At 44.4% G+C, this 12,029-nt stretch overlaps 1 protein-coding gene across 17 annotated transcripts in view; it reads left to right on the top strand.

Moving 5' to 3' along the window:
* EWSR1 (EWS RNA binding protein 1) overlaps positions 1–12,029 on the top strand; it is a 32,326-nt gene that overhangs the window by 11,517 nt on the left and 8,780 nt on the right. For 9 of the 17 annotated variants that reach the window (XM_063603390.1, XM_008964372.5, XM_063603384.1 and 6 more), the window contains 4 exons: positions 2,744–2,911; positions 7,288–7,499; positions 8,968–9,148; positions 11,924–11,961. In XM_063603390.1, the coding sequence (XP_063459460.1) occupies positions 2,744–2,911; positions 7,288–7,499; positions 8,968–9,148; positions 11,924–11,961 (599 nt within the window). Of the gene's footprint in view, positions 1–2,743; positions 2,912–7,287; positions 7,500–8,967; positions 9,149–10,774; positions 11,002–11,923; positions 11,962–12,029 lie in introns of those variants that run through there. The other 8 variants (XM_063603392.1, XM_008964373.5, XM_063603385.1 and 5 more) reach the window with 2 other exon arrangements.

Here is a 12,029-nt window from a genome sequence, read left to right on the forward strand (position 1 = left end):
AATCAACTTCTAACCTAGATATATCTGCTCTAGAGGTAAGAAATTAGCTCTGACAAACACTCGTGAAATTACTTTTAAAACGCACAGTGAGTAATCAGAGCCGCTTGGCAATTTACCCTTGGTAGACCACCTTTGCAGTAGCTAAGTTAAACTTAGTGGCTTATTCCTGAAAGGCCTCATTTCCGAGTGTCATCAGATGTATGAAGTCCCATTTGATACTCTGATGCAACAGTATATCCAAGCCATATCTGGAGGGTTTTATATATGAATTGGGTTTTGATAAGTCATCCTTTTTTTTTCTTTTCACTTGTTACCACTTTAAAACAGCTGTCTGTCTCATAATCAGTGGCAACTGCTTTTTTGACTGGAAAAGGGTGTGGGACCTATTTCAGCTCAGGAAAAGTTAGTACTTCACACCCTCTCTGGTTTTTCTGGGTTGGTGGGTTGGTTGGTTTTTGAGATGGAGTGTTGTTCTGTTGTCCAGGCTGGAGTGCGGTGGCGAGTGCACCCACCACCCAGGTTCAAGCAATTCTCCTGCCTCAGCTTCCCGAGTAGCTGGGACTACGGGCATGTACCACCATGCCCGGCTAATTTTTGTATTTTTAGTAGAGGCAAGGTTTCACTATGTTGGCCAGGCTGGTCTCGAACTCCTGACCTCAAGTGATCTGCCTGCCTTGGCCTCCCAAAGTGCTGGGATTACAGGTGTGAGCCACCGCACCCGGCCTGCCTGTTGATTCTTTGGACTTTGCTTAAAATATTAATAGCTCTAACTCAGTCTGCTGCAGCCTTGATGTAAAGTGTTAGGGCCAAGAGGTAATAGAAACCCCTGGAGTTTTCCTTGGAACTGAGATTAATTTTCGTCATTTAACAGGGATACTTACTTCCAGGTTCATCTGAGCAGGGACTTGGGAGGGGTCTCTTTGCCTTACTCTGGTGTTTCCATTACGGAGACTTTGAGCCAAGTTAGATTAATTTATGGCAGCCCAGTTTAGGAAATGATTTTTTTCTGGTTGGTTGGGTGGTTTGGTTGGTTTTTTTTTTTTTTTTTTTTTAAGATGGAGTTTTGCTCTTGTTGTCCAGGCTAGAGTGCGATGGCACAATCTCGGCTCGCTGGAGCCTCCGCCTCCGGGGTTCAAGTGATTCTCCTGCCTCAGCCTCCTGAGTAGCTGGGATTACAGGCGCCCGCCACTCTGCCCAGCTAATTTTGTGTGTGTGTGTGTGTGTTGTTTTTTTTTTGTTTGTTTGTTTGTTTTGACAGAGTCTTGCTCTGTCGCCCAGGCTGGAGTGCAGTGGCGCCATCTCAGCTCACTGCAAGCTCTGCCTCCCAGGTTCATGCCATTCTCCTACCTTAGCCTCCCAAGTAGCTGGGACTACAGGCACCCACCATGACGCCTGGCTAATTTTTTGTATTTTTAGTAGAGACAGGGTTTCACTGTGTTTGCCAGGATAGTCTCGATCTCCTGACCTCGTGATCCTCCCGTCTCAGCCTCCCAAAGTTCTGGGATTATAGGTGTGAACCACCGCTACCGGCCAATTTTTTGTATTTCTAGTAGAGACGGGGTTTCTCCATGTTGGCCAGGCTGGTGTCCAACTCCTGACATCAGGCAATCCACCTGCCTTGGCCTCCCAAAGTGCTGGGATTATAGGCATGAGCCACCGCACCTGGCAGTTTGTTTTTTTTTTGAGATGGAGTCTCTCTGTTGCCCAGGATGGAGTACACGATCAACAGCTCACTGCAGCCTTCACCTCCCATGCCCCAGCAGTCCTCCCACCTCAGTCTTCCAAGTAGCTGAGACCACAGGCATGTACCACCATAGCTGGCTAATATTTTTCTATTTCTGTAGAGGTGGGGTCTCCCTATATTACCAGGCTGGTCTGAAACTCCTGGGCTCAAACCATCCTCCTGCCTCAGCCTCCCAAAGTGCTGGGATTTTGTTTGTTTGTTTGTTTTTGAGACGGAGTCTTGCTCTGTCGCCCAGGCTGGAGTGCAGTGGCGGGATCTCAGCTTACTGCAAGCTCCGCCTCCTGGGTTCACGCCATTCTCCTGCCTCAGCTTCCTGAGTAGCTGGGACTACAGGCGCCCACCACCATGCCTGGCTAATTTTTTTTTTTGTATTTTTAGTAGAGGCAGGGTTTCACTGTCTTAGCCAGGATGGTCTCAATCTGCTGACCTCGTGATCCACCCTCCTCGGCCTCCCAAAGTGCTGGGATTATAGGCATGAGCCATTCTCGCCTGGCCTTGACCTGGTCTGTTTTTAATAAATGAGAAACATAAACCCACAAATTCTCTAAATTTATGATGCCATGGACTTACGTAAATGTTACTTCAACCTAAAACTTAACATTATTGTTAGTTTCTGGTCTTGAGCAGTCCCCTTTGAGAAAAAGCATTTATTCCCTAACAGATCACTTCTCCCGGATCACCTAAACTGGTAGCACACAATATCGCAATGCTCTTTTATAGCGTTTACTGTGATGAATGGAGCATATTAATGTCTCTTCTGTGGATATGATTGATTCTCCCCCTTCCTTAGTGTTGTCTTCAAGCAAATATAGTTGGACCGACACTGAGTTTGATGTAGTTTACTTTAGGATTGTATTTATTATTGTATTTATTTCCAGGCTTAATCATAACATTGCTTATTGCTCGTAGCTTTGTAGCATTCTTACCCAGGAGTTTTGTGGTTGACCAACCACACAAAAAAAGTCACTTTTTAATTTTATTTATTATTTCTCCTCTTAGACCGCAGGATGGAAACAAGCCCACTGAGACTAGTCAACCTCAATCTAGCACAGGGGGTTACAACCAGCCCAGCCTAGGATATGGACAGAGTAACTACAGTTATCCCCAGGTACCTGGGAGCTACCCCATGCAGCCAGTCACCGCACCTCCATCCTACCCTCCTACCAGGTCAGTCTACTTTTTGTGGCAAAACAAAAACAGTGACAAAACAGTTTTTTTCAGGTTGTTGACCAGCTTGCTTTGACCTCTTCAGCTAAGGTATGTTATCTGACTGTCGCAGTGATGAGTCATCTGACCATACTTGGTTACATTAAAGCCTCAGGTCTAGGGTCCCATAGTGTTGTCTGGCAGCTAATAACTATTCTTCCCCCCCCCCCCCCCCGAGACGGAGTCTCTCTCTGTCGCCCAGGCTGGAGTGCAGTGGCGCGATCTCGGCTCACTGCAAGCTCCGCCTCCTGGGTTCACGCCATTCTCCTGCCTCAACCTCCCAAGTAGCTGGGACTACGGGTGCCCGCCACCACGCCCGGCTAATTTTTTGTATTTTTAGTAGAGACAGGGTTTCACTGTGTTGGCCAGGATGGTCTCGATCTCCTGACCTCGTGATCCACCCATCTCGGCCTCCCACAGTGCTGGGATTACAGGCGTGAGCCACCGCACCCGGCCGAGCTAATAACTATTCTTTCTAAATACAAAAACATTTTTACCACTCTAAGTTCTTTCTTTAAGTTTCTTCCTTTTGCTGTTTTAGTTAACTCAGATGGGAAGCAGAAGTATATGAAAGCATGTAAATAGATGTAAGAGCCATCTTCCCCAATGCAGTTAGGATAAGTAAAGCGCAGGGCATTATAATTCACCTTAATCATTTTACATTTTACCTAACACATAAAGGTTCATTCATGCACTAACCTTTTAATGTTTGGGCCAACTCTTTTTATTTTATTTTTATTATTATCGCCTGGCCAAGTTTTCTTTTTTGAGACAGAGTCTCACTCTGTTGCACAGGCTGGAGTGCAGTGGCACGATCTCCGCTCACTGCAACCTCTGCCTCCTAGGGATTCTCATGCCTCAGCCTCCCGAGTAGCTGGGACTGCAAGTGCATGCCACCACACCTGACTAACTTTTCTTTTTGTTTTATTGTTGTTTTGAGATGGAGTTTTGCTCTTGTTGCCCAGGCTGGAGTGCAATGGCACAATCTCGGCTTACTGCAGTTTCCACCTCCTGGGTTCAAGTGATTCTCCTGCTTCAGCCTCCTGAGTAGCTGGGATTACAAGTGCTCACTACCACACCTGGCAAAAAATTTTTTTTTTGGTATTTTTAGTAGAGACAGGGTTTCACCATGTGGGCCAAGCTTGTCTGGAATTCCTGACCTCAGGTGATCCACCCGCCTCCACCTCCCAAAGTGCTGGGATGACAGGCGTGAGCCCCTGCGCCCAGCCAGTTTGTTTGTTTGTTTTGAGATGGAGTTTTGCTCTTGTTGCCCAGGCTGGAGTGCAATGGCGTGATCTTGGCTCACTGCAACCTCTGCCTCCTGAGTTCAAGCGATTCTCCTGCCTCAGCCTCCCTAGTAGCTGGGATTAGATACAGACGCCACCACACCCGGCTAATTTTGTATTTTTAGTAGAGACGGGGTTTCTCCATGTTGGTCAGGCTGGTCTTGAACTCCCATCCTCAGGTGATCCGCCTGCCTCGGCCTCCCAAAGTGCTGGGAATACAGGCATGAGCCACTGCGCCTGGCCCAGTTTTTGTATTTTTGGTAGATACAGGGTTTCACAATGTTGGCCAGGCTGGTCTTGAACTCCTGGCCTCAAGTGATCCGCCCACCTTGGCCTCCCAAAGTGCTGGGATTATGGGATTACAGGTGTGAGCCACCATGCCCAGCCTGCAAGTTTTCTTAACCCATGTTTAATTAGATGTGGGTTTTCAAATTGTTTGAATTGTGCCCTGGAAATTTTGCTAGAAGTAGCGATTCCCTTTTTTGCACTCATTTCATTGTTTTGCAGCAGATGTGAACAGGTTTAGGAACAAGTAGAATTGATTGGGTGTCTCTCCATACAGCCAGCTTGGAGCAAAAGTGGGTAGGGCTTACAACCCTTCTTCCACAGAGCAGGTTCGTACCTATTGCATTGAGAGCAGTTAATAGCAGTTAATCTGGCAAGTTGGATAGGTACACAGTGAGAGATTATTGAATTCATACAGCAATGGTGAGGGATGTGGTGTGTTAGAAGCTTTGTTTGTTTGTTTATTTTTGGAGACCGGGTCTCACTCTGTTGTCCAGGCTGGGGTACAGTGACACAGTCGTAGCCCCCTTTAGCCTCGAACTTCCTGGCCTAGTTTAATCGGACTTTAAAATATGTGTCCTTACTGTTTCTCATCATGATTTGTAAAGCTTAATACCAGATGGGTTTTTTTGTTTTTGTGTGTGTTTTGTTTTGTTTTGTTTTGTTTGAGACGGAGTTTCACTCCTGTTACCTAGGCTGGAGTGCAATGGTGCGATCTTGGCTCACCGCAACCCTCGCCTCCCAGGTTAAAGTGATTCTCCTGCGTCAGCCTCCCAAGTAGCTGGCATTACAGGCATGTGCCACCACACACAGCTAATTTTGTATTTTTAGTAGAGACGGTGTTTTTCCATGTTGGTCAGGCTAGTCTCGAACCCCTGACCTCAGGTGATCCACCCGTCTCTGCCTCCCAAAATGCTGGGATTACAGGTGTGAGCCACCGCTTCTGGCCCTTTTTTTTTTTTTTTTTTTTTTTTTTTTTTAAGAGATGGAGTTTTGCTCTGTTGCCCAGGTTGGAGTGCAGTGGCGCTGTCTTGGCTCACTGCAGCCTCTGCCTTCCAGGTTTAAACAGTTCTCTTGCCGCGGCCTCTTGAGTAGCTGGGACTATAGGCGTGTGCCACCATACCCAGCTAATTTTTGTATTTTTAGTAGGTGGGGTTTCACCATGTTGGTCAGGCTGGTCTCAAACTCCTGACCTCAGGTGATCCACCTGCCTTGGCCTCCCAAAGTGCTGGGATTACAGGCATGAGCCTTCAAACCTGGCCAATACCAGTTCTTTTCAAGCTTCATTTCTGTGCAAGAATGTATCTATTAATTTCTCCCATGTAATTGACATAATTTTAATATTTGTCTTTCATACAATTCCTTCATTCTGAAGTTTCCTCTATTAATACTCAGATTTCATAGTTAATCGGGCATGTCTGAAAGATTGAAAGTAGCAAAGACAAATCTTTGAAGGAAAACTACTATTTTTGTGTTGAGTACCCTTATCCCTTCAGAAAATCGTTAACTCGAGATTATTGGCGGGCAGGCTTGGAACTGAATGCCTCACTTCACTCTCTCTATATTTTCTCAGTCCCCATTTCACTGGGTCAGCCTTCCCCAAGTGCATATTCTTGCCACAATACAGGAAGCATCTAAACTCCCATATTTGCCTGCCTTGATTGAATATAGTTGAAAATGACGTTTTGTTTTGTTCTTTTGAGACGGAGTCTCGCTCTGTCGCCCAGGCTGGAGTGCAGTGGCACTATCTCGGCTCACTGCAAGCTCCGCCTCCTGGGTTCACGCCATTCTCCTGCCTCAGCCTCCCGAGTAGCTGGGACTACAGGCGCCCACCACCAGGCCCGGCTAATTTTTTGTATTTTTTAGTAGAGATGGGGGTTTCACCATGTTAGCCAGGATGGTCTCGATCTCTTGACCTCATGATCTGCCTGCCTCGGCCTCCCAAAGTGCTGAGATTACAAGCGTGAGCCACCGCACCTGGCCTGATTTTTTGGGGTTTTTTTTGGAAACAGAATCTTCACTCTGTTCCCAAGTCGCCGAGGCTGGAGTCCAGTAGCGGATCTCAGCTCACTGCAAACTCCACCTCCCGGGTTCATGCCATTCCCCCAGCCTCAGCCTTCCAAAGTGCTGGGATTACAGGCATGAGCCTCCACTCCCAGCTGAAAATGACCATTGTTTTAAATGGGAGTGGCGATTAAGAGAAAACTCTTTAAGGATTATACAGATGGTGGTTATAATATTTCCCCCTCCCAGCTGGGCACCGTGGCTCATGCCTGTAATCCCAGCACTTTGGGAGGCCGAGGTGGGCGGATCATGAGGTCAGGAGATGGAGACCATCCTGGCTAACAAGATGAAACCCTGTCTCTACTAAAAACAAAAAAATTAGCCAGGCGTGGTGGTGGGCACCTGTAGTCCCAGCTACTCGGGAGGCTGAGGCAGGAGAATGGCATGAACCCGGGAGGCAGAGCTTGCAGTGACCGGAGATCACGCCACTGCATTCCAGCCTAGGCAACAGAGCAAGACTCTGTCTCAAAAAAAAAAAAAAAAAAAAATTTTTTTTTTTTACCCTCCCATTTAATGTTTTATTCTGAACACAAAAGTATTTGCTGAGTTGAAATTCAAATTGTTGATGTGTAGAAAGTAACTACTGTTTTATGGATGTCTGTGTCACATGGTGTGAATGTCTCTTTTATTCAGGGGATTTGAAATAACAAGCCTCTTCTTTCTAAAAAAGCTTTTTTTTTTTTTCTCTTCTCTCTCTTTCAGCTATTCCTCTACACAGCCGACTAGTTATGATCAGAGCAGTTACTCTCAGCAGAACACCTATGGGCAACCGAGCAGCTATGGACAGCAGAGTAGCTATGGTCAACAAAGCAGCTATGGGCAGCAGCCTCCCACTAGTTACCCACCCCAAACTGGATCCTACAGCCAAGCTCCAAGTCAATATAGCCAACAGAGCAGCAGCTACGGGCAGCAGAGTGAGTTGCTAAGAGAGAAAACCAAATAAGAATGAATGTGTTTAGAGTTTTTTTGTGGGGTTGATTTTTTTTGTTGGTTTGTTTTTCATTTGAGATGGAGTTTCACTCTTGGGGCTGAGGCTGGAGTACGGTGGTGCCATCTCAGCTCACTGCAGCCTCCGCCTCCTGGTTCAAGCAATTCTCCTGCCCCAGCCTCCCGAGTAGCTGAGATGATAGGCGCCTGCCACTATGCCCAGCTATTTTTTGTATTTTTCGTAGAGACGGGGTTTCACCATGTTGGTCAGGCTGGTCTCGAACTCCTGACCTCAGGTGATCCTCCCGCCTCAGCCACCCAGAGTGTTGGGATTACAGTCATGAGCCACTGCGCCCAGCCACGTTTGGAGTTTTTGAACAGGGGGAATACTCTTTGCCATTGTTTGCTTTTGGAATCCAGGACACATCTTTAGGGCATGGCATTCCAGCTAACATCTTGTATGCCCCCGTGAAGATTTCAGTGCTTTTTTCCAATTTGTTTTTAGTATGCCTTGGCAAAAAAGAAAAGAGATACTAATTGATCAGAAAAAATGTTTTAGACTGCTAGCCCTGCTGTCTTTGGGGAAGTTGTATGCAGTGAGTAAATTCAACATCGTTTTTGGCCTCCCTATCAGTCATTAATGTAAAGTGGGGAGGCAGCTATTGCAGGCCACTATGATTTTGATAGTCAAGTAAAAGCTATGTTTTTTTGTTGCTGTTTGTTTATATCCATTAAGGGGAAAAATGGCCAGGCATGGTGGCTCACACCTGTAATCCCAGCACTTTGGGGGAGGCCAAGGCAGGAGGATCACTTGAGACCAGGAGTTTGAGACCACCCTGGGCAACATAGTGAGACCCTGTCTTTTTAAAGATAAATAAAGATTCTTTAAGAAAATAGAAAAGGAAAGGGGGAAAAATAATCCTCCTCACAGAATATTTGCAGTTCTTCTGTATGGAGAGAGGTAACCAAAACACATAATTATCTTCAGAATTTAGGATCATTGCTCTTTTTAAATTACATTCTATCCACGGGGATTTCTCAACAACTCAAAGGAGTAGTGTTGATTTATGGAGCTCAGCCCCTAGCACTGTGCTAAAGCCCTAAGAAACCTGGCTCTGTTTTCATTTCTTGAGTTTAGCTCAAAAGAAGCTGCTTTTGGAGACATCTTAGGATATAGAACCCTATAAACTATATGTTAGCCAGAGGGCTTTTTTTGTTGTTATTTAGAAGAGGTTTATTATAGGCTAACTATATAAGGTTATTTCAGCTGTGATGAACCAGCAGTTTTGTTGAACTTAAAAGAGCCTACCTATTAAGGGTGCTTTATCGTGATGTAAAGAAGATGGTGCTTTGGTTAGTGCCTTGGAATTGAAGATTTTGTGATTCCAGGAGAAAGTACATCAGGCAGTGGTGTAAATGCTGGTCCATGGCTTACAGATGTGACTCTTTCCTCAGGTTCATTCCGACAGGACCACCCCAGTAGCATGGGTGTTTATGGGCAGGAGTCTGGAGGATTTTCCGGACCAGGAGAGAACCGGAGCATGAGTGGCCCTGATAACCGGGGCAGGGGAAGAGGGGGATTTGATCGTGGAGGCATGAGCAGAGGTGGGCGGGGAGGAGGACGCGGTGGAATGGGGTAAGAGCAAACCTTTTCTCCTTTTACCTAATTTTGTTTCATCCATAGGATTTTCAATGGAAAGAAGGGACTGAAAGACATAAGAAATTAATTTCTGCATTTCCATGGACAATCTGTTGAGCTCAAGCCATCTTCTAAAACATGGAAATGTCATCTTTGTGGCATATATTAAGTGGCAGTTTATTTTCTTTCCCTGCCAGTATACTTTGTTGGGTCGGGGAGAACAAAGAATGGTTTTGAAACCAGAGCTTTCAGTTCCCTTCATGGTTTCCAGAGGTGAGAAGCCTCTGTGGGTAGTAGATTTGGGATGGAACACACACAACCCTTCTAATGACCCTAAGTTGTTAACTAACTGCCTTTGAATGGTTGTCTTGAAATACCTGGTGTATATACTGCAGAAAAGGAATGCAGCTGTTTTCCACAGTGTTTGTCCCCAACTTCTGTTTGTACTCAGAATCGTTGAACATATGAAGATTTTGGTCCCATAATCCTTAAACTATAGCCTGAGGTGCACCTGATTACATAGAGTTTGGATGGAGCAAAGAAAAATCCAATAGCATTTTGCAGAGTAATGTATATAATTATGGGCTCACTTCCTACTGGAGATGTTGAAAGTCTAAATCGGTTTGACCATTTTGATTGATGGCACAATCTGGTTTAGAAAACTTTGTTTAGATCAATGACATAACCCTGCTGCCTCTGCCTGCCCTTCCCCTCCCTTCTCCCATCCCCTTTTCCCTATCTGGTGTCTGTACTTTGATGAAGGTGAGCTATAATATTGGTGGTTAACATAATCCAGAAGGCTTAGTTCTGTGTGTGTTCTGTCCCTATATAAACTGGTAAAGAAAAAAAAAAGTTATGCAGAATGTTAGATATTTACATTTGATACGGTGTGCCACTATTCAAGGAAAAATTAAATAGCATTTTTAAAAAAATAGAATGAACTTCAAAATTAAAGTTGATCTTTAACTTCCATATTAGCAAATACTCTTCACTACTGAAGGACAGTACTATTTTGCATATTCTGCATAACTTTAAGAAAGTCTTTAGTGAAATCTTTATTGGAAGAAAGTCGTTTGACAACAGGCAAAAATTTAATGATTCGGTATGAAGTAAAATCAGTCTTCTGATTTGGAAAATACTCTATTATAAAGGTTTCACTTCTTTTTGGATGTTTTAAAATAGACATAGACACTTGAAAGTACTATCATCACGTCTCAAATCACCTAGAATTCCTAGTATTTTTAAATTGCAAATACAATTTCAAGTTTATTTAAATACTCCAGAAGTTATAATCCTACTAATTGTGCTAGACTTTGCTAGTAGAGGGGGCCCCTCTTTATGGATGAGAAGTCTCTCTTGCAGCCATAGAAGAGACCATGGCTTTCCCCATAGGTTTTTCAACAGACTGTGAAGCAGTCTGTCGGATCCTGTGGGGATAGACGGGCATTTCCCTCGTTCCCCCCCTTTTTATTGTGGTGTGGTGATGGTTTTCAGTGTCTTCTACAGGTAAGGCACTCAATGTTGTTAACATGCCCTTTTTCATTGCCTCAGTATTTTGATATTTTCATTGGCTGTTAAACGTGGAAACTTTTTAACATGCTTTGTCGCATTTATATGCTACAGGTTACAAAGTGAGAGCCTTGTATACACTTCAATACTTAAAAAGTACCCGTACTCAGTACTCAGCCGGCAGCATAATGAAAAGTGGGACTAGACACGGTGTCCATATGGAGAGGAAAAATATACATAGAATATTTTTAACAAAATGTATTCATTGTATAAATGGAATCCTTCTGTAACTTTGGTAACTGCATACTTGTTGTTTGGTAATGAACCAGAGGAGGTATAATACTCTAGAATTGTGTAACATTAAAGTGTAAACTTTTGTGTTTAAAGAGAGAGAACATTTTATGGTGTGTACTTTTAAAAAGGAAACAAAGCTGCATGCAACAGCTTGAAATTGTATATTCAGGTATTAAAGGTGCAATACTGGTTAGAAAAAACTCAGGGCCTCCCACTGGAGAGCTGCCTTTATTTAATTTTAAAGAAAACAAAATCTAACCCAAAAAGTCCAATTCATATTTCCCTCTCCCCTCTTTAAGTAATTTTACGTGGCCATAGTCATTATTCTAACTGATATGTCTATAAAGTTGCACCCCCAGTCCGTTGAGCCTTGGTATTTGTTGTAAATTCTCCTTTCACAGCGATTGTTAAATCTATTCGTGCCCTGAGATGTATGGCTTTATGCTGAAGATTGGCTGGATGCGTCCTCTGATGTGTGTTGTAGGAATTTAATGTGGTTGTCTCCTGCTTTTATTATACTGTGACTTGTTAGGAAACCCTGGGCCTCATTTGGCTCTCCCTTGGGAGAGGTTGAGGGTGCACCTTTATGAACATGGAAAGGTTTATCACAGCAGTTAACCCCCACTTGCTCCTCCCCTCTATACCAAGCTCTTCTGGTTTTTCACCTGACGGGGTGGGTGTTTGGGATCTATTTTTTCTTGCTAATTTGCCAAGTATTGCACTATTAATACCAGCCCCCGAAATGAAAGGAACCAACCACACTGGTGTGTACAATCAGACAAGCAAGGTTGTATATTGAGGAAATTTGAGCAAGCTGCCCTGAAGAAAGGCATAGTGACAAGATGAGAGAGATGCATTGTTTGGAGATGTGTTTAGCCAGTGCCCTTCTTCCCCACGAGCCCCCCCAAGGCTCAGAGCGGTACTGGCTTTTAAAGGGAAAGGCCTTCATTTCTTCGTTTATCCCCCCAGCAGCGCTGGAGAGCGAGGTGGCTTCAATAAGCCTGGTGGTAAGTTTTTGAGTATTACCATAGATAGTGTTTAAAAAAAAATGCAGTCAGTTTTTAGAAAACTATAA

This window comes from Pan paniscus, chromosome 23 (genome assembly GCF_029289425.2).
Source record: "Pan paniscus chromosome 23, NHGRI_mPanPan1-v2.0_pri, whole genome shotgun sequence".
In the NCBI taxonomy this organism is placed as follows: Eukaryota; Metazoa; Chordata; class Mammalia; order Primates; family Hominidae; genus Pan; species Pan paniscus.